This window comes from Mesoplodon densirostris, chromosome 2, assembly GCF_025265405.1.
Source record: "Mesoplodon densirostris isolate mMesDen1 chromosome 2, mMesDen1 primary haplotype, whole genome shotgun sequence".
NCBI lineage: Eukaryota > Metazoa > Chordata > Mammalia > Artiodactyla > Ziphiidae > Mesoplodon > Mesoplodon densirostris.
The window spans coordinates 117,627,312-117,649,209 of record NC_082662.1 but is presented as its reverse complement, the minus strand read 5'-3'; the positions used below and the strand labels follow the sequence as shown (position 1 = coordinate 117,649,209).

Here is a 21,898-nt window from a genome sequence, read left to right as displayed (position 1 = left end):
GATCAACAAATCTAAAACCTGGTTCTTTGAGAACATAAATAAAATTGATATACCATTAGCCAGACTCATCAAGAAAAAAAGGGAGAAGACACAAATCAATAGAATTAGAAATGAAAATGGAGAAGTAACAACTGACATTGCAGAAATACAAAAGATTGTGAGAGATTACTACAAGCACCTATACGCCAATAAAATGGACAACCTGGAAGAAATGGACAAATTCTTAGAAAAGCACAACCTTCTGACTCTGAACCAGGAAGAAATAGAAAATATAAACAAACCAATCACAGGCACTGAAATTGAAACTGTGATTTAAAAGCTTCCAACAAACAAAAGCCCAGGACCAGATGGCTTCACAGGCGAATTCTATCAAACGTTTAGAGAAGAGCTAACACCTATCCCTCTCAAACTCTCCCAAAATACAGCAGAGAGAGGAACACTCCGAAACTCATTCTACGAGGCCACCATCACCCTAATACCAAAACCAGACAAAGATGTCACAAAGAAAGAAAACTACAGGCCAATAGCACTGATGAACAGAGATGCAAAAACTCTCAGCAAAATACTAGCAAACAGAATCCAACAGCACATTAAAAGGATCATACACCATGATCAAGTGGGGTTTATTCCAGGAATGCAAGGATTCTTCAATATATGCAAATCAATTAATGTGATACACCATATTAACAAATTGTAGGAGAAAAACCATATAGTCATCTCAGTAGATGGGAGAAAAAGCTTTTGACAAAATTCAACGTATTTATGATAAAACCCCCCAGAAAGTGGGCATAGAGGGAACTCACCTCAACATAATAAAGGCCACATATGACAAACCCACAGCCAATATCATCCTCCAATGGTGGAAAACAAAGTATTTCCAGTAAGACAAGGAACAAGACAAGGTTGTCCACTCTCACCACTATTATTCAACATAGTTTTGGAAGTTTTAGCCATAGCAATCAGAGAAGAAAAAAAAATAAAATAAAAGGAATCCAATTTGGAAAAGAAAAAATAAAGATGTCACTGTTTGCAGATGACATGATACTATACATAGAGAATCCTAAAGATGCTACCAGAAAACTACTAGAGCTAATCAATGAATTTGGTAAAGTAGCAGGATACAAAATTAATGCACAGAAATCTCTTGCATTCCTATACACTAATGATGCAAAATATGAAAGAGGAATTAAGGAAACACTCCCATTTACCACTGCAACAAACAAAATAAAATACCTAGGAATAAACCTACCTAGAGAAACAAAAGACCTGTATGCAGAAAAGTATAAGACACTGATGGAAGAAATTAAAGATGATACAAACATTTGGAGAGATATACCGTGTTCTTGGATTGGAAGAATCAACATTGTGAAAATGACTATACTACCCAAAGCAATCTACAGATTCAGTGCAATCCCTATCAAGCTACCAATGGCATTTTTCACAGAACTAGAACAAAAAATTTCACAATTTGCATGGAAACACAAAAGACCCCGAATAGCCAAAGCAATCTTGCCAAAGAAAAACGGAGCTGGAGGAATCAGGCTCCCGGACTTCAGACTATACTACAAAGCTACAGTAATCAAGACAGTATGGTACTGGCACAAAAACAGGAATATACATCAATGGAACAGGATAGAAAGCCTAGAGATAAACCCATGCACCTATGGTCAACTTATCTATGACAAAGCAGGCAAGAATATACAGTGGAGAAAAGACAGCCTCTTCAATAACTGGTGCTGGGAAAACTGGGCAGCCACATGTAAAAGAATGAAATTAGAACACTACCTAACACCATACACAAAAATAAACTCAAAGTGCATTAAATACCTAAATGTAAGGCAAGACACTATAAAAGTCTTAGAGGAAAACACAGGCAGAACACTATGACATAAATCACAGCAAGATCCTCTTTGACCCACCTCTTAGAGAAATGGAAATAAACACAAAAATAAACAAATGGGACCTAATGAAACTTAAAAGCTCTTGCACAGAAAAGGAAACCATAAACAAGAGGAAAAGACAACCCTCAGAATAGGGGAAGATATTTGCAAATGAAGCAACTGACAAAGGATTAATTTCCAAAATTTACCAGCAGCTCATGCAGCTCAATATCAAAAAAACAAACAAGCCAATACAAAAATGGGCAGCAGACCCCAATAGACATTTCTCCAAAGAAGATATACAGATTGCCAACAAATATATGAAAGGATGCTCAACATCACTAATCATTTGAGAAATGCAAATCAAAACTACAATGAGGTATCACCTCACACCAGTCAGAATGGCCATCATCAGACAATCTACAAACAATAAATGTTGGAGAGGGTGTGGAGAAAAGAGAACCCTCTTGCACTGTTGGTGGGAATGTAAGTTGATACAGCGGCTATGGAGAACAGTATGGAGGTTCCTTAAAAAACTAAAAATAGAACTACCATACGATCCAGCAATCCCACTACTGGGCATATACCCTGAGAAAACAATAATTTAAAAACAGTCATGTACCAAAAATGTTCATTGCAGCTCTATTTACAATAGCCAGGACATGGAAGCAACCTGCGTGTCCATCGACAGATGAATGGATAAAGAAGATGTGGCACATATATACAATGGAATATTACTCAGCCATAAAAAGAAACGACATTGAGTTATTTGTAGTGAGGTGGATGGACCTAGAGTCTGTCATACAGAGTGAAGTAAGTCAGAAAGAGAAAAACAAATACCGTATGCTAACATATATATGTGGAATCTTAAAAATATATATATATATATGGTTCTGAAGAACCTACGGGCAGGACAGGAATAAAGATGCAGACGTAGAGAATGGACTTGAGGACACGGGGAAGGGGAAGGGGAAGCTGGGACAAAGTGAAAGAGTGGCATGGACATATATACACTACCAAATGTAAAATAGATAGCTAGTGGGAAGCAGCCGCATAGCACAGGGAGATCAGCTCAGTGCTTTGTGATCACCTAGAGGGGTGGGATAGGGAGGGTAGGAGGGAGATGCAAGAGGGCAGGGATATGGGGATATATGTATACATATAGCTGATTCACTTTGTTATACAACAGCAACTAACACAACAATGTAAAGCAATTATACTCCAATAAAGATGTTAAAAAAAAAATGTGTTCTCTGACACACAATGAGATCTGAAACTCAAATGAAAACAGTCCCTGTTATTACACGTAGAGGTTTCTCCAGTGCTCATTGAGGGTGCAATGTGGCTGAACTTTTTCTCAAACTCAGTATATTTATAGGCTTTTTCACTAATGAGAACTCTAGTGCTGTATGAAATGAAAGCTCTAAAGGAAGCTTTGCCACACTGGATATATATATATATATATATATATACATACACAGGACTTCTCCTCAAGTATATTCTCTAAGGATGGCATGCCAACTGAAGCTCTTCCCAAACTCATATGTATACAAATCCATTCCCCTGGGACTGCTTCTTTGGGACAAGAACATCTTAGGGGAAATCACTGACACATTTTTCTTGGTGGTACCTTCTTTATCTTTCACTGCCTTCCTGTTGCTGAACTTTTTCCAGTTTGGATGCTGTGCAACACTTATTGACCTTTCTTGTAATGTTTCAGTACGCTTGTATACCCTGGAAATATTCTGCATCTAGACCTGAGAAAAAAACAAAGAATAACAGGCATTATATTAGTTATTAGGAGAATCCAAGATTTTTCTTCTGAAGAATTCAAAGCAAAGGAAGAAAACCAAAATGATGTTTGGTCCACTTTCAACTGTTAAGTTCCAACTCTTTTTTTCTATTTTTTTTTTTTTTGTTAAAAAGAATTTATTCAGGTAGGAAGAAAGATCAACTGAGGTGGGCCTTTTAGAGTGGTTAATTGTTTTAAGTGAGCAGTTTTCTTCTGAGGAAATTAGGCACCATTTTAAACTGCACTGAATTATCTTTAAGAAGAATATGTACAGTAAATTTTCAAAAAAAAATTTTCAAGCATCATAAGGGAGTAGAACAGTGATGTAATGTTTTTGCATTATCTTGGAGGAATAGTTGGGGCCGTGAGACCCAACTCCCTTCATTGTCAACTCTTATTAACCACATTCTTTTAAGGGAAGCACAATACTTGCTTTATTGCATATGTCATGCTTTGAAGGACATTAAAAGAAGATTCTGGAAGTTCTACAACCAAAAGTTTTTTAAAAGCTAGGCTGAAATGAGACTTTAATGTGAGATATTAACCCATTCTCTAAAGTGGATATACCAGAGCATCAACCAAATGACAACTTTTAGACCTGAAATCTCTCTCTCATGGTTTTTTGAAACAAAAGTAATGACTAAGTTAAAGTTTCCATACCATGAATCAAAATAAAAACTACCTTAAAGTTTAAGATGTCAATTTAATTAACCATATTCAAATTTGGTTGTTTTTGTGGGTTTTAAACTGGAAGTGTATAAAAGCAAGTAAATTGTTTGAAAGCTTAATCTTTCCCAGTCTTATTTTGCTTGACAAAACCTACTCATCATTCCTACTGCCACCACCTGACCCTAATTAGACACATACTATCCACTTTTAACTCTCATATGGAGCAAGATTGAGTGCAATATAACCTACTGACACATTAATATTCTCTCTCTCTCTCATACACACAATCACCCATCACTCACTCAGGTCAGGCCTACTGCTCGCATAACCAAAGTCAGCCATCTTGAGCCTGTATGAACAAGAGAGGGAGAACATGAAGAATCTACAGGGGGGCTTCCGGGCTTCCCTGGTGGCACAGTGGTTAAGAATACGCCTGCCAATGCAGGGGACACGGGTTTGAGCCCTGGTCCGGGAAGATTCCACATGCTGCGGAGCAACTAAGCCCGTGCGTCACAACGACTGAGCCTGCGCTCTAGAGCCCACGAGCCACAACTACTGAGCCTGCGTGCTACAACTACTGAAGCCCCTGTACCTAGAGCCCATGCTCCGCAACAAGAGAAGCCACCACAATGAGAAGCCCACGCACTGCAACAAAGAGTAGCCCCCGCTCACCACAACTAGAGAAAGCCCACGCACAGCAATGAAGACCTAACACAGCCAAAATTAAAAATGAACAAATTTATATTTAAAAAAAAAGAAAGAAATCTACAGGGATTTCCCTGGTGGTCCAGTGGTAAAGAATCCACCTTACAATGCAGGGGATATGGGTTCGATCCCTGGTCAGGGAACTAAGATCCCACATGCCACGGGGTAACTAAGCCCACATGCCACAACTACTGAACTTGCACGCCTCAACCAGGGAGTCTGGTTGAGGTATCATATATATGTGTATTTATTTTTCTCTTTCTGACTTACTTTACTCTGTATGACAGACTCTAGGTCCATCCACCTCACTACAAATAACTCAATTTCATTTCTCAGTTTCATTGCATGCTGCAAACTACAGAGCCCATATGCTCTGGAACCTGCATGCTACAACTACAGAGCCTGGTGCCCTGGAGCTTGCACGCCACAAGTAGAAAAAGAAAATCGACTGCCACAACTAGCAAGAAGCATGCATGCCACAACAAAAGATCCTGTGTGCTGCGACTAAGACCCAACACAGCCAAAAATAAATTAAATAAATAAATAAATAAATAGCTATTGGATAAAAGATAAATTTTTAAAAAAAGAAATCTACAAAGAGACAACCAAGTTGAATTCATTGAGCATGGCTTCAGAAGCTGGGGATACAAAGGTGAGTACAATTAGATCATTGTACTGAAGAGGAAACAGGCTCAAAGAGTCATGTGACTGGCCCAAAGACATATGGCCAACAAGCAGAGCTGGAATTCAAACCTGGGTCTGACTGACTCCAAGGCCTGTACTCTTAAATACAATGCAGAAAGCCCTTCACATGACCACCTTCAAAGGACCTACAGTCTAGTAAGTAGAAAGAGATTAATGAGTACTGCCATGTGTTTTGTTCTGAGAAAAGGAGAGGGACATAGGAAAGGAAACTCATCCATACTGGGCAGGAGAGGAGAACTGTTAAAGCTTCTAGGAAGATGTGTTCCTCTAGCTGAGTTGTGAAAGACCACTGTAGTAAGGCAAGGATTAAGGGAAAGGGCATTCTAGGCAAAGAGAACAACACAGAGAAAAACAAAATAGTAATATAGTCAGGGAACTGCAAATTTCATATTTCTGAATCATCAAGTCAGGAAGAGCACAGAGGAAGATAAAGCTGTTGAGGTAAACAGGCGTCAGATTAGGGGAGGGGAGAAGGGGGTGCCTGGAATGCCAAGTAAGGAGTTGCCAACTGAAGGGCTTAAAATGGGAGACATGGTAAGACCTGTGGTTGGTGACAGCCACTCTGGTGGTGGTGAACTGGATGCCCTAGAAGGGGAGTGAGATTGGCAGCCAGGATGCCAGACAGAAGTAAAGCAATAACAACTTTTGTGTGCTCTTTGACTAGGCGGGCTCATCCTTCTACACAAGGACATGGTGGGAAGTGGTCCCAGAGATAACAGAGCAGCACAGAGGCCAGTTCAGAAGTATGCCAAATGGGACAAATGATACTACATCCCAAATACACCACAGGTGACCTTGGCTCTTCAGACTTATGACCTTTGGCTTAGCTACAATTTAAGGAATGATCCTAAGATTATTCTATAGTTTTTCTAGACTGCAGATTGTTCAAATTTAAGGACTATTATCTTATTCATCTCTGTAGATCCCACACTATTCACTACACACACAGTGGCTTACACATAATAAGTGCTCTGTAAATGTTTTTTTTTAAATTCTTTCATCCTACAATTGAGTGCCTTCTATACACCATGTTCTAGGGACTAAGGAAACAGATTAGGACCATACTCTCATGGAGCTTATTTTCTAGTTTGGGAAACAGACAATAAGCAAGTAAACAAATATATAGTATTTTCAAGAAGGGATACTACTTAACACAGGGATAGAGTAATAAAGGCTCTATTTTATTATAGATAAGGTAATCAGAGAAGAACTCTCTGATGAAATGAATATTTGAGTAAAGCCCTGAACAAGTTACCTGAAAAAGAGTATTCCAGGCAGAGGGAGTGTGCATGGCATGTTTATGAAACAGCAATAAAGCCATGGTAGCTAGAGTAGAGTGACCATAAGGAATAGGGTAGGAGGTGAGATTAGAGAGGTAACTGGGGATCAGATCATGCAGGGACTTGGAGGGGAATTATTTTAAGCATAATAGAAGATGAAATTTCACTTCTTTATGGTGTGTCTCATTTTCAAGGAATGCAAATGAAGTAGTATTCGTCATAAACAATCCTAGAGGTAAATCTACTGTCCAAAGGCATTACAAAGCATTCTTCTTTTTTTTTTTTCTTTTTGTGGCTGGCTGAATTGGGTCTTCATTGCTGTGTGTGGGCTTTCTTTAGTTGCAACGAGCAGGGGCTACTCTTGTTTGCAGTGCACAGGCTTCTCATTGCTGTGGCTTCTCCTGTTGCAGAGCATGGGCTCTAGGTGTGCAGGCTCATAGTTGCTGCACACGAGCTCAGTAGTTGCGGCATGAGAGCCCTGTAGTTGTGGCACACAGGCCCTAGAGCACACGGGCTTCAGTAGTTGCAGCACGTGGGCCCTAGAGCACACGGGCCTCAGTAGTTGCGGATCATGGGCTCCATAGTTGTGGCACACAGGCTCTAGGGTGCACAGGCTTCAGTAGTTGTGGCAAGCATTCTTTAAATAAGCTTGGTTATTAGATTATCTATTATTTGGAAATCTATCCACCACCACCCCCTATTGCATTGCCTCCAATAAGACAATTTAGAATAGACTAGGGGAATAAAAAACGATTTCTGAATTTACGGTTCAAAAATATCTTTTGAAAGGTAATATTTCTGTTCTAGCCCAGTCAATCCATTAAGGCATGCTTTAAAAAAAGAAAAATGCTAAGGCTTTTCTTCCCCAGTCATGCAGGGTTCTACTTCTTATCACACATCAGTGGGTCCCTCCTGACCACTGTCTCCATGAGATTAACTTTTCAAACCTCAGATTCCTCCCATCGCTCAATAGGCAGCAGAATTAAGTCAATTTGGGTTGCATGACATTCCATGATTCTGGAGCATTCGGTATAAAAGATCTGCAAGTGATTCTAGTCCAAGTAGTGTGTATAAATGCTAAGAGATTGCCCTGGAATGAGATGACGATTAATAAACATTTCTCACACAAGGATGAAGGCCAAGCATGGAGCAGTCTGTGTTACTAAATCCCCTATGAGCATGGCTTTCCCTGCAACACCTTCTGGTGTCAAAGTGACAAAACAGCAAAATACAAAAGAAATGGCTTGGGTCAGAACAAGGGGAGAGGGAGCTTGGGAGTGGAAAGAAGAACGTGGAACAGAGGGAGATATGAAGAGGCCAAGTACTTTGGAATGAGCTGAGGGAAGGATGAGAATGAGCAGAGGAACACACAGGAAGGCAGGACAGAGACTGATGCCATCCTGCACTGTTGCTTACCTGCATGTCTGTGTCCTCCTGGACTGGACCCCCAGTATCTAGGTGGTTTCCGGCTAGTGCATCCCCAGCATGGAGCCCCCAGAGCCCTGCTCACAGCCAGCACTAAACTGTTTGTGCAGGTACAAGAAGAAAAGGATTGCTCTCTTCCCCCACTTTCACCATATATTTTTCTGACTTCTATAAAACCTCGTTCTGATAATTCCCTTTTTTCTACCCAGTTTCTTTCATTTCCCCCCTCTGTCCTATAAGTCAGCTCAGGTGTGCACCATCTGTTCTATAACCAAAATGTGAGGCCAGAGGCAAACTGACAGGACCAAAGAGGGACCAACTACAACCAAGGTTGCCCAACAGACTTAAGAAGAGAGACTACACAGAGGTGGAATCAGAAAAGAGGCAACTGCAATATCAGAAGAGAAACAAAAAAGAAGTGAGCTGCAAGGCTGCTGAAGTGGAAAGCTCAGATATTCTTGCGCCTACAAACATTTGCTGTGACAGCCTTTTCTTGGGGCCGTTGGCATGCCTCATGGGCTAAGGGCAGTGTTAAGATGGGCTCTGTCTAAGACAAGAGACAAGAAAAGGTACTCACGGGAGAAAGAAGGATGGAGGAGGATTCCAGGGCCTGGGTGTGAGGAAGACAGCCGAGACAAGGAACTTAAGACCAGTCGGAGCCAGCTTGGAATTGTAAAAGGGATCTGCATGTGACTGGCGCTTATCAAGGGGGAAGCCTCAAGTATGGAACAAACTGAAGGCCCCTGAAGGCAGACAGAAAGAGCGAGGTCTCACCCAAAAGAAATAACAGAACAAAGCCACACCCACGCAGCTACTCCATACCCGATTTCCCTGTGCAAGCAGCTTCCCTGCACCCACTGGACTTCAAGATTTCTCTCTAGAAGACTGGACCCTGGTGCCCGGAACTACAACACCCATAGTGCCCCACGCGCCGGCCGAGTGACTCACCCCGTTCTGATCCCCACTAGCCAATGGGCTTCGCCAATTTCCTCTGCCCCCGGAAAAGCCGCGAGAGAAGAGGGCGCTTCCGGTACCGTGTTCTCTTTGGCCCTTGGGGAATCCAAAGGTGCAGTGCTTACGGCCAGACCGTAAGGCAGCGGTCCTAGGTGTAAGGAAGGGGTCGTCCATGGCATGGGTTCTGCTAACCTAACGTGGGCTGCTTAGGCTGACGGATAGCGCCAACCCTCTCCTTTTAGGTTACTTCCCCACCTCTTCCGGGGCTGGCCTAGGACCTGCAGCACATGCGCACTGTCCCACCGGTTCCGGGGCTGGCCTCGCTCCGGTAGCACGCACTCACTTCTTTACCTTGGCCGCGGCGGGCATCGGACTTGCAGCACGTGCACACCTAGAGGAAGACCCGACAGTCAATCTGATTGTTTTCGTTGCTGTGCGGGTTCGTGCCCTTTTTTCATTTTCTTTCGCTTGTTTAACATCTGCGAGCAGCAATGAAGTGTTACTAAAAGATCCCTTAAAAAAATAATAATAATAAGATCCCTAAAGCTGGAGTTGAAATTTGCGCTTTGTAACAAATCAGCTGTGGGGTATTGGGCAAGTCATTTAATCTTCCGTTAGGACCTACTGGTCTGTGAAACCTGGATGACATTTGAGACTCAGCCTGTCTCTTCGCACTGCTGGGAGGGGCTGTTTGCAAACTATTGGTGCCCACTGCCCTCCACGTCCCCATAACACAGCCAAGCTGCCTCCTAAGCGCAGTGCCCCAGAGAACCAAATGATCGAGCTGAGCATTGGTCCAGCATCGTCGAATGAAGTGAAAGAAAGGAACTGGAAATGGGACAACATTTGGGGGGTCAGCTGGAAGGAGAAGTGGGGAAAGAGAAGTTTTGTTGGGTTTTCCCCTCTACCAGCAATTCCTGATAATTATCTACCTGAATATCATCCCATCTGACCCCTTTTCTCCATCTCCAGTTCCCACCCCACCACTTGTTGGATTATTCTAAAGTGCAAATGTGATCATTAAAATGTGTCATGACTTCCCTGTGCCCCTAAAATAAAGTACCAACACCTTAACAAGGGTTTCATTGCCTGGCCTCTTCCTACTCCTCCAGCCTTCTCTCACTCTGTGTTCCAATCACTTTCAAATACTATGTTCTTTTTTTTTTTTTTTTTTTTTTTTTGCGGTACGCGGGCCTCTCACTGTTGTGGCCTCTCCCGTTGCGAAGCACAGGCTCCGGACGCGCAGGCCCAGCGGCCATGGCTCACGGGCCCAGCCGCTCTGCGGCATGTGGGATCTTCCCGGACCAGGGCACGAACCCGCGTCTCCTGCATCGGCAGGCGGACTCTCAACCACTACGCCACCAGGGAAACCCTATGTTCTTTTTTTTTAATCTTTAAAATGTTTTTCTTTTATTGTGATGAAATATACATAACATAAAATTTACGATTTTAAACATTTTTAAGTGTACACTTCAGTGGCATTAATTACATACACATTGTTATGCAGCCGTCACCACGGTCTGTCTCCAGAACTTTTTCATCTTTCCAAACTGAAACTCTGAACTCTTTGAACAATAACTCCCCATCCCTCCATTGCTTTCAGCCCCTGGCAACCACCATTCTACTTTCTGTCTCTATTAACTTGACTACTCTAGGTACCTCGTGTAAGTGGAATCACACAGTAGTTGTCCTTTTGTGACTGGCTTATTCCAGTTAGCATAATATCCTCAAGGTTGTACTTTAACACAAGAGGCTGCTTCTTATCTCAAGGCCTTTTTGCCTGTGGAAACAATGTAATAAGCATTCTGAACTCTGCTGAGCACAGTCCTGGCTTGCTTTTAAGCAATGCCATCCACCATACTCTTGTCAGTTCTCCCTTTTCGGCTCTGAAAGATTCTGTAGCTTTCTGTTAGCTTAGTTATTAGAAGTCCAGCCTAGTGTAGTTAGTCCACTTTAAAACTTCAGTCTCATTTCAAGTTTACATTCCTTCCTTCCCCTCAGCACCAGCCAGTCTTCAGCGTGGGACTCAGTTTGGGGAACTGGTGCATTCTGTCCTTTAATAGAACTCTCTTTTTTGTTAATTTAAGCTACTTGTTGTGTTGGGACCTGGAGGAGGGTCTGGGACGAAGGGCAAAACATCCTTTTACCTAACTGGGCATGTCATGGCAACCATCTGTTGGTTGTTTGCCTCTCAGGCTAAAGCTGACTGATGGTGGATACCTTCCACTTGGAAGGTGCCCAAATGCTAACTCTTATGGGCACATGGATTAGTTTCCTGGGAGCTCTCTCCATCGCACCATCCCCTGATGGGACATCTGCTCCAGCGTAACTGCTTCCCACAAGGCCTCAGGTCCTGCCTTTGGCTGTATAACTAAGCTCCCCTGGCTACTGGTTTTCTTGGGAGGAGGACCAGCAAGATGGCTCCAGCTGTGTTGATTTTCACACTGTTCCTTTGACTCACAGGAAACTCACATGTCCCTGCTAAACCACATTGTAGGAGTGACAATCCTTTCCCTGTCAACCCTCACTCCTTATTCCAATGATCACAGAGAACAGATCAGCAAGCTCATCAGCAGGTATCCAACCACGGACTGAGATGCAGTCTCTCCTTGCCAACCCATCAATTTCTATGAGTGGTTCTCTCAGAGACCCCTCACTCAGGGGAGGTGAGGACAAAACGCACAGCACTCGATCCCTTGGCTGGTGACAGACACATGATTCCATCAACCCCTTTTCCCTTTCCACCTCCACACCATCTTCTATTTATTTCCTGGGGAGGTAGAGGATGGGGTACTGGGCTATGGTTTGGGATAGCAGAACTGACTTGCCACCTCTTCGTGGTACCTCTTGGTTTGGCAGAATAACTGACAATTCCAGGGTACCGAATGAGTCCTACTTAACGTCCTGCAACAAAAACACCATCTCGGGCTTCCCTGGTGGCACAGTGGTTGAGAGTCCGCCTGCCGACGCAGGAGACACGGGTTCGTCCCCCGACCGGGAAGATCCCACATGCCGCGGAGCGGCCGGGCCCGTGAGCCATGGCCGCTGAGCCTGCGCGTCTGGAGCCTGTGCTCCGCAACGGGAGAGGCCACAACACTGAGAGGCCCGCGTACCGCCAAAAACAAACAAAACCCATCTCCTTTGCCGAGAGCACTTGTCAAACACCTCAACACCTTCTTTTCTTCCCTTTGTCTGCGACTAGTTCCTTCTCATGTTTTATGTAACAACGTAGATATCATCACTGCCGGGAAGAAATCCTAACACTGCCAAGCCTTAGGCAGGATACTGATCTATCACTTCCAAAGGTCCCCTTGCCTCCCTTATAACACTTAACATGTTAGGTTCTAAATGACTCTTGATAGTATATCTTCCCCATGAGACCAAGCCCCACAGGGGCTGGGACAGTGTCTGTTTTGCTCATCTTTGTCTCCTAATGCCTCACACACAGATAGCACTAAATACATGAATGAAGGATTCCTAGCTTTGGGGAGGAGTCTGTGTGATTTGAAAGAGCCTAGGGTCCTGCTGAAACGCCATTGTCCCTGCTATACCTCTACGTCCCTGAGAGCTGTTGTGCTCTACTCCTCCTTTACATAGCAGGTTATGTTGTTAAAACCCCTCTGAACTATCTGAAGTGCTGTATTAGAATCTGCACTTTCATCAATTAGTTTTATTCGATCAACCTGCCCTGTAAGCATTTGCAAAGTTTGCAAGAGAGGAAATTGTGAGACCGCCAAGGATGGGGGATTACCCTAAACTTTGGCTCCATTCCTCACAAGCCCAGAATCCCTTTTGCAGTTGTTTAGAAGTTTGACTCCATCCAGTAGGAGCTCCCTTCCCACTATTTCTCTGTGATGGAATGGAAAGGATGGCTTCTCCTATGACTGCACTGCAGCCTCTGGCTGCAACATTCCTTCATTCATTTGTTCAACAAAATATTTTTGACTGACCTAGAAGGGCGGAGGGAGCTGTAATGTATGTCTGACCAGGGCCCTTCAGGCTACTGGCAACAGGATGAAGGATGAACAGCTTTCCAAAATAAGCATATTCCTATGCTTGGACACTAGGTAGAGTTCCCAGGAGCTGGATCCACTCCTTCCTTCTCCCCTTTTCCTTCCTGTCTGTCCCCCCACAATGGAACAGAAAGGAAAAGATGTGCCACAGGCCTGTGGAAAAATGCCCCTTGGCTCTCAGAGCCCTGGCATGAAATAAGATAACGTTCTTAGGAAGCAGTTCCAGACAAAAGATCCTCCTAATGTCCCCTGCCCTGAATTGTCTACTCTCTGTTTTAAAATGGGAGCAGCATTTTGTCTGAAGAGCCAAATTCTTGGATTAACTAAAAACATGAATTTATCCAGAATATCACATTTATCCATTTATCCAACAAATATTTGTGGAGCAGCATTTATATGCTAGTTGCTGGGGACACTAGAGTAAAGACACAATTCCTGCTCTCAAGGTATAATCTAGTGAGGGAAAAAAACAATTTCAGCACCAGGAACTATGACAGAGCTTTGCATCTATGGCCTGGAGATGGTGGAGGTTAGGGAAAGCTTCCCAGGGGAAATAACACTGGCTTAGCCTTAAAGTAGAAATTGACGAAGCAGGAAGGGGGAGGGGAGAGATGCAGGATTGTGGGCAGATAAAACACCAAGTACAGAGGCCAGGAAATAATAGAACCAAACCCTTGCTGAGCACTGTCGGGCGCCACTCTAAGAGCTTGACAAGTGTTACCTCATTTGATTCTCAAAACAACTGTTTGAAATACATAGTATGACTATTTGATAGATGAAGAGGTTAAGGTATAAGGTATAGATAAGGCAGGGAGAGGTGAAGTAAATGTATTGAACAAGATCACAGTTTACTTTTTATTTTATTTTATTTTATTTTTTATTTTTTTTTTTTTTTGCGGTATGCGGGCCTCTCACTGTTGTGGCCTCCCCCGTTGCGGAGCACAGGCTCCGGACGCGCAGGCTCCGGACGCGCAGGCTCAGCGGCCATGGCTCACGGGCCCAGCCGCTCCGCGGCATATGGGATCCTCCCAGACCGGGGCACGAACCCGTATCCCCTGCATCGGCAGGCGGACTCTCAACCACTTGCGCCACCAGGGAGGCCCTACTTTTTATTTTAAACAATTACTTTTATTTTATTTTATATTTATTTTTTGTTCTATCCTTTCTTCTTTTTTTTTTTTTTTTTTTTTTTGGTTGCGCTGGGTCTTAGTTGCAGCTCATGGGCTCCTTAGTTGCGGCTCGCAGGCTCCTTAGTTGTGGTATGCAAACTCTTAGTTGTGGCATGCATGTGGGATCCAGTGCCCTGACCAGGGATCAAATCCAGGCCCCCTCTATTAGGAGCTCAGAGTCTTAACCACTGCACCACCAGGGAAGTCCCAATCACAGTTTACTTAATAAGTGATGAAGCCAAGACTCAAACCAGGAAGTTTGAGTCCAGAACCGCTGCCCTCCACCACTTTGCTACCTGCTACTTTGGTTTGATGAAAGTTGTCTTTCATAAAGGAGTATAAGATGTGTGGGAAAGCATGAAAGGAGAAGAAACTAGGCAAGTAGGCATGGAAGGACAAAGTGAAGGAAGAGTTTGTATACCACATGGTGACATTTGGACTCTATCTTAAAGATAACAGGGATCCAAATGATGGATTTTCAGGAGTAAAACGGCCTGACTTATTTATATATATTACTCTGTTAACATGAAGTAGGATAGATTATAAGGGAATAGGACTACTAGAAGTAAGAAAAACATTGTAAATCAACTATACTTCAATTTAAAAGAAAAAAGAAGTAAGAAGACCAATTGTTAAACTATTGCAGTGATCCAGGCAAGAACGAATAAGTACCAGGAAATAAAAGTTTGAACTAAGGTAGAAGCAATGATTATAAAGAGGAGGGGATGTGATTCAGGAGTGGGATTGACAGTATTGAAACTAAGTGCAGGGACTCGGGAAGAAAGAGTGTTTTCTCATGACTCCCAGGTTTCTTATTTCAGAGACTGAGTATAGAGGAGAAGCAGGCTTGAAAGGAAAGATAATTAGAAAGAATTGGGATATGAGTGTTTGAGATGCTTGTAGTACCGTTGAATAGTCAACTAGGCAAGACGATGGGTGGTTACATTTAGGAGTGTGGGGTAAGGAATGAGATCTGGGCAAAGATACAGATTCGAGAGCCATTGGCAACAGGTTGTCACTGAAACCATGAGAATGGATGAGATCACTCAGAGAGGATTTCAGAAGATAAAGAGACTGAGGGTGGACTCTAGGGAAACATCAAGCATATAAAAAGGCAATGGGATGCAAGGGGACTAAGGAGAAGCCGAGGTAGGAGGGAAATTGTGCAGGTGTCTACCAAAACTAAGGGAAGCAAAGGGTTTCAAGAAAGAGGAATTGGTCAATTCTGAAATGTCAGGACAGAATTTGAAAAGTGTTCATACATTTGGGATGAAGAGGTTGTTGTTGGCTCTAGGCAAACATGATTCATCGGTAGAGATGAATACCAGATCAAAGTGGGGTTAGAAGCAAGTGTGGAGGAAGGAGGTGGAAAGGGCCCTTCTCAAGAAACTTGACTTTGATGGAAAGGAGAGACAACACACATTGAGGAAGGAATTTTTCCTGTCTCCCTTTCTTTCTTTCCTTCTTTCTTTCTTCTTTTCTTTCTTTCTTTCTTTCTTTCTTTCTTCCTTCCTTCCTTCCTTCCTTCCTTCCTTCCTTCCTTCCTTCCTTCCTTCCTTCCCTCCCTCCCTTTAAAGATAAGAGAGACAGGACTTCCCTGATGGTGCAGTGGTTAAGAATCCACCTGCCAATGCAGGGGACACAGGTTCGAGCCCTGGTCCAGGAAGATCCCACATGCCGCAGAGCAACTAAGCCCGTGCACCACAACTACTGAGCCTATGCTCTAGAGCCCATGAGCCACAACTACTGAAGCCCACATGCCCGTGCTCCACAACAAGAGAAGCCACCGCAATGAGAAGCCTGCACACCGCAATGAAGAGTAGCCGCCACTTGCCGCAACTAGAGAAAGCCTGTGTGCAGCAATGAAGACCCAACGCAGCCAAAAAGAAAAAAATACATAAATAAATGTTTTAAAAAATAAAGATAAGAGAGACTTAGCTTGGAGTATTAGTTTCCTATTGTGGCTGTAACAAATTGCTAAAAACTTCATGCCTTAAAAGTACATAAATTTATTATCTTAAGTTCTGGAAATCAGAGGTCTTAAAATGGGTCGGCAAGGCTGCGTTACTTTTGAAGGATCTAGGAAAGAATCTGTTTCTTTGCCTTTTCTAGCTTCTAGAGGCTGCCTGTATTCTTTGGTTTGTGGCCCCCTTCCTCCATATTCAAAGCCAGCAATAGAGCATCATCCAATCTCTGTCTCTCTCTCTCTCCCTATCTGTCTCCCTGTCTCTCTGCTTCTGTTGTCACATTGCTTTCTGTCTGACTTCTAAAAGGATGCTTGTGACTACATCTGGCCCACCCAGATAATCCCGGATAATTTCCCCACTTCAAAATCCTTAACTTAATCATATCTTCAAAGTCCCTTTTACCAGGTATGATAACATTTCCATATATTCCTGAGGATTAGGATGGGATATCTCTGGGGAGACATTACACAGCCCATCACTTGTAGTATTGGTCTGGCACATAGTAAGTGCTCAAAATATTATTACTGATAATAATACTTAAATTTATATGCTGAAGAGAAAGAACCATCAGAAAGACATTACAAACATAGGAGAGAGAGAGAGAGAGAGACCTTGAGAGAGAGAAAGCAAGAACCCTTAGGCCAAAAGGGATGTGTCCAGAACACAGCTGGAGGGAGGAACATTGTGGGTCCCGGACATTAAGTGAGATAATATATACATACCTGGAAAAATGTTTAATATATCATTCAGTACATATTTGTTTTCCTCCTTTATTACTTCAAGTGTGCCTACACCGGTGAAGGACCATGGTATTATCACTATTTCAGCCTGACAACCCCACCACATGCGATCACGTAAGTTCCCCAAAATTTCACCTCTGATTTATCATTGTTTCACCCAGACATTCTGGCTTAGTGTCTTTTGCAAAATAGATGCTCAAATATTTGGGGATGAACAAATAAATGAATTAATGAAAGAACAAATGAACAAACTTCAAAGGCTGGGAGAATATTGATTTAGGGTGATCAGAATGTAGCAGCTCCCAACAGTGAAGACTTCTGCACAAGGCCTGAAAGGAGTGAGCTTAAAGAACAGAAAGGGAGGTTTTGCAGGTGGAAAGGATTCTTCAGAGGTGGAAAAGGGGAAGATGGGAGTGCAAGATGGTATGTGGGGGTCAAGTTTCCCCCCCTTGAGTTTAAACACTGGCTGAGCTGATTGAGCAGGTCATCAGTAGAGGGTATTACAAGCCCCAAGAATGATTTTGTACTAATACAAGATAAACTAAGAATTGCTCTAGGATTCTGAAAGATATAATAACAGCACTACAATAAGAAGAGCCTTGGAATAAAAAAAGCACTAGGTTGGACATTTTTTTTTTACATTAAATGCCTGGTTCTAGAACTAATTTCTGCATGACCTTGGGAAAATTACACAATCTCTTTGAGCCTCAGTTGCCTGAAAGGATTAAGCCAGCTGATGCAGGTAAAAAAGCCCAGAAACTGGTGTAAAGAAAGAAATAATACAATAAATTATTACTATTACTGTCTCTCAGAGTTATGTTTTAAATAAAATAACATGTCAAAGCACCAAGGATAATGTCTTAACAGAGGCTCAGTGAAGTTTAATTTCCTCTCTTCCGTATTGGAAATTTAAACTAAATGCTCTGCATAAAAATTTTAAACTAAATGCTCTCTGTAAACAGGGAATGAGAGGCTCTGGAAGCAGGGAAGCTCTTGAGATTCTGTTACCATCATCTAGATGAGAAGACTCATATAATAGTCAGGGGTCTCCAGAGAAACAGAACTAACAGGACTCTGTGTGTGTGTGTGTGTGTGTGTGTGTGTGTGTGTGTGTGTGTGTATTATAGGAATTGGCTCACTTGATGATGGAGGCCCAGAAGTCTCATGATTTGCCATCTGCAAGCTGGAGATCCAGGGAAGCTGGTGGTTTAATCCAGTCCAATTCCAAAAGCCTGAGAACCAGGAGTACTAATGTCTACGAGCAGGAGAAGATTGATGTCCCAACTTAAACAGAGAATAAATTCTCTCTTCCTCTAGGTTTTTGTTCTATTCAGACCCTCAGTGGATTAGATAAGCTGACCTGCATTGGTGAAAGCAATCTTCTTTATTTAGTCTACCAATTCAAATGCTAATCTCTTCTGGAAACACCCTCACAGACTTATGCAGAAAATTTGTTTACCCATATCTAGGTATCCCTTAGCCTAGTCAAGTTGACATGTAAAATTCACCATCACAACTCAGGACCTCCAGAGTTCATGGAGGACCCATGTGTTAGGATCTAAGTGGTCAATGCATCACACTTCCTTTTTCCCCACCTGTGTACATAACAAGTCTCTTTTCTCCACCCAAGTTCTGAACCAGTGGAGATAGATAAATGAGGCAGACGGCAACAGTCACCTTTATAACTGATAAAGACCATACTGGAAGGTATGGCTTCGGTGTGCAGCCACCATGGACTTCCTAACAGGATGGTGGGGTGTATTTTTGGCCATGCCACACAGCTTGTGGGATCTCAGTTCCCTGACCAGAGATTGAACCTGGGCCAAGACACTGAAAGAGTGGAGTCCTAACCACTAGGGTACCAGGGATCTCCTTTTTTTTTTTCCAAACAGGAATTTCAGAATTAGACTGACTCACTACCCCATCATAATTATCAGTGGCAAACCATAGGCCTCTCACTCATGGGAGGTGTACCTCTGTAAAACATATAGAAAGGAACAGATCCAAGTGGGTGCTCTCTGCACCTGGGGGAGAGGGAGTGAAAGCTGAGTGGAGAGAGGCCAAGAGTGTTAGTAATAGGGCTTCTGTCCTAAGAAAGAAAACATCAGGAATGTGGAGAAAGTGGTCCCCCAATACCATGTTCTTTTTTTTTAATATTTATTTATTTATTTGGCTGCATCAGGTCTTAGTTGTGGTATGCAGAATCTTCTTTGCCACGTGTGGAATTTTTAGTTGTGGCATGTGGGATCTAGTTCCCTGACCAGGAATGAAACCCAGGCCTGCTGCATTGGGACTGTGAAGTCTTAGCCACCGGACCACTGGGGAAGTCCCAATACCATGTTCTACTTTGTTTTTTTTCCTTAGGCTTCTAGACATCACCATCCAGGTCATCAGATGCTGGCCCAGCCAGTGGTAAACTCCTCCTCAACACTGTGGTGGGTGACACAGTGGAGTTTCCCCTGGAGATACTGGAGGGAGTTCAAACTGCCTGGCCCTTTGTGACTTGTTTCTGGGCCCTGCCTCTCAAGGAACAAATGAAGGACAATTCAATCTGATATCTTTGGCAGTTGGTTCAGAGAATGATGAGTTGCTTGGCCATTTCCTGCAAATCAGCAACATAACTGGGGAACATAAAGGAAACCGCTAGGTCCAGAGCTTCATCAATAAAGTGAGTTAGTGTTACCAATCAAACCACAGCCCCAGGTGAAGCATCAGACTAGAGAAGGAAAAAAGAGTAGAAAAGATAAGAGATTGAGAAGTCCAGTCTGACTGGGGAGATAAGACCAATATGCCCGAAACAAGGAATTATAAAAGACACAGAAAAGAATGGCTAATGGTTATGGGATTTCTTTTGGGAGGGATGAAAATATTCTCAAATTATATTCTGATGATGTTTGAAGAACCCTGTGAATTTAAAACAAACAAAAAAAAAACACTGAACAAACGTTTTTGTTTGTTTGTTTGTTTTGTTTTGTTTTTGGCCACGCCACACAACTTGTAGGATCTCTGTTCCCTGACCAGGGATTCAACCCGGGCCATGGCAGTGAAAGTCTAGAATCCTCACCACTAGGCCACCAGGGATCTCCCCTGAACTATATACTTTAAATGGGTAAATTGTACAGCATGTGAATTATACCTCAATAAAAGGTGTTTAATTTTTTTTAAAAAAGACACAGTTGTAGTGGACTCTGGGAGAGGAGAAACCAGAATCCCAGTCCTTTACTTATTGTGCCAATAACTATGCGACCTTGGTCACTTTCCTTCTTCAAGCCTCAGCTTCCTCACCTGTTATATGAAGGAGTCGGACTAGATGACCTGTGAGGTTCCTGTATTAGTTACCTGGAGCTATTGTATCAAATTACCACAAACTAAAAACAACAGAAAGGGGACTTCCCTGGTGGCACAATGCTTAAGAATCTGCCTGCCAATGCAGGGGACATGGGTTTGAGCCCTGGTCTGGGAATATCCCACATGCTGCGGAGCAACTAAGTCTGTGCGCCACAACTACTGAGCCTGCGCTCTAGAGCCCATGAGCCACAACTACTGAACCTGCACACCACAACTACTGAAGCCTGCATGCCTAGAGCTGGTGCTCCACAGCAAGAGAAGCCGCTTCAATGAGAAGCCCGTGTACCCCAACGAAGAGTAGCCCCAGCTCACCACAACTAGTGAAAGACCACCCACAGCAAGGAAGACACAATGCAGCCAATAAATAAATAAATAAATATTTTTTAAAATAGAAAAATAAAAATAAAACAACAGAAAGTTATTCTCTCACAGTTCTGGAAGCCATAAGGCTGAAATCAAGGTATTGTCAATACCACACTCCCTCCAGAGGTTCTAGGGGAGGATCCATTCCTTGTCTTTTCCAGGTTTGTTCCTAGGCTTGTGGCTTCATCTCTGTCTGCTCTGTCTTTCCACTTGGATAACCTAGGATAAACCCCTCCTCTCAAGATCCTTAATTAAATCACGTCTTTTGCCATATAATGTAGCATCCACAAGTTCCAGGGAATTGACATAGATATCTTGGGGGGAGGGGAGTAATTCATATACAGATCTTTGAAAGTTTATAGAAGAGTTGAGAGAACCAACTTGAGAAAATTTGAACTGCCTTATACTCTAGACACCCCCCTTCTTCACTTCACTTCCATCTTAGTTCACATTTAAAATAACTTCCATTTGTATGGAATTTTATGGTTTGAAAAGTTATTATGCATTTATGAGCTCATTGCAGTCACATAAAAACCTGTAAATTTGTTATTATCACTATAATTTCATTTCTAATGAGAAAATGGAGGCTGAGAGAGATTAAGTGACCTAACCAAGGTCACACACGCTGGAAAGTACCAGTGCTAGACTCTAGTCTTAGTTCTTGCCCTCCAAATCCTTTGGTACCCATTCTGCCATCACCTGCCTGAATCTTGGTATAGCATCAGGAGTTTCCAGACAGGATGGGGTAGAGGCAGCTGGAGTAAATTCAGTTCTCCTTATTCCTCCTGCTAAGCACAGCTGAAAACTCTGGACAGTTTATATAAAACCAACATAAGAAGATCTGAAAGGTGGGAAGAAAAAGGCAGACTGACTAGGGTTCTTGGAACC

The 21,898-nt window shown here is 42.8% G+C and overlaps 1 protein-coding gene and 1 long non-coding RNA gene across 6 annotated transcripts in view; one reads left to right on the top strand and one right to left on the bottom strand.

Annotated features, from left to right (window-relative positions):
• Window positions 1–9,306, bottom strand: part of LOC132483055 (T-cell surface glycoprotein CD1b-3-like) — a 70,815-nt gene extending 61,509 nt beyond the window's left edge. For 2 of the 5 annotated variants that reach the window (XM_060088296.1, XM_060088300.1), the window contains exons 1-2: window positions 9,034–9,105; window positions 3,511–3,637 (exon numbers count right to left, since the gene is read on the bottom strand). In XM_060088296.1, the coding sequence (XP_059944279.1) occupies window positions 3,511–3,631 (121 nt within the window). In that variant the 5' untranslated portion in view covers window positions 3,632–3,637; window positions 9,034–9,105. Of the gene's footprint in view, window positions 1–3,510; window positions 3,638–8,447; window positions 8,521–9,033; window positions 9,106–9,278 lie in introns of those variants that run through there. The other 3 variants (XM_060088297.1, XM_060088298.1, XM_060088299.1) reach the window with 3 other exon arrangements.
• A 412-nt stretch (window positions 9,307–9,718) lies between these two features.
• On the top strand, window positions 9,719–19,653 carry LOC132483054 (uncharacterized). Its single transcript, XR_009531048.1, has 3 exons — window positions 9,719–9,849; window positions 17,343–17,413; window positions 18,427–19,653. It is a non-coding gene; the product is annotated as an uncharacterized LOC132483054 (long non-coding RNA).
• The last annotated feature ends 2,245 nt before the right edge of the window (window positions 19,654–21,898 follow it).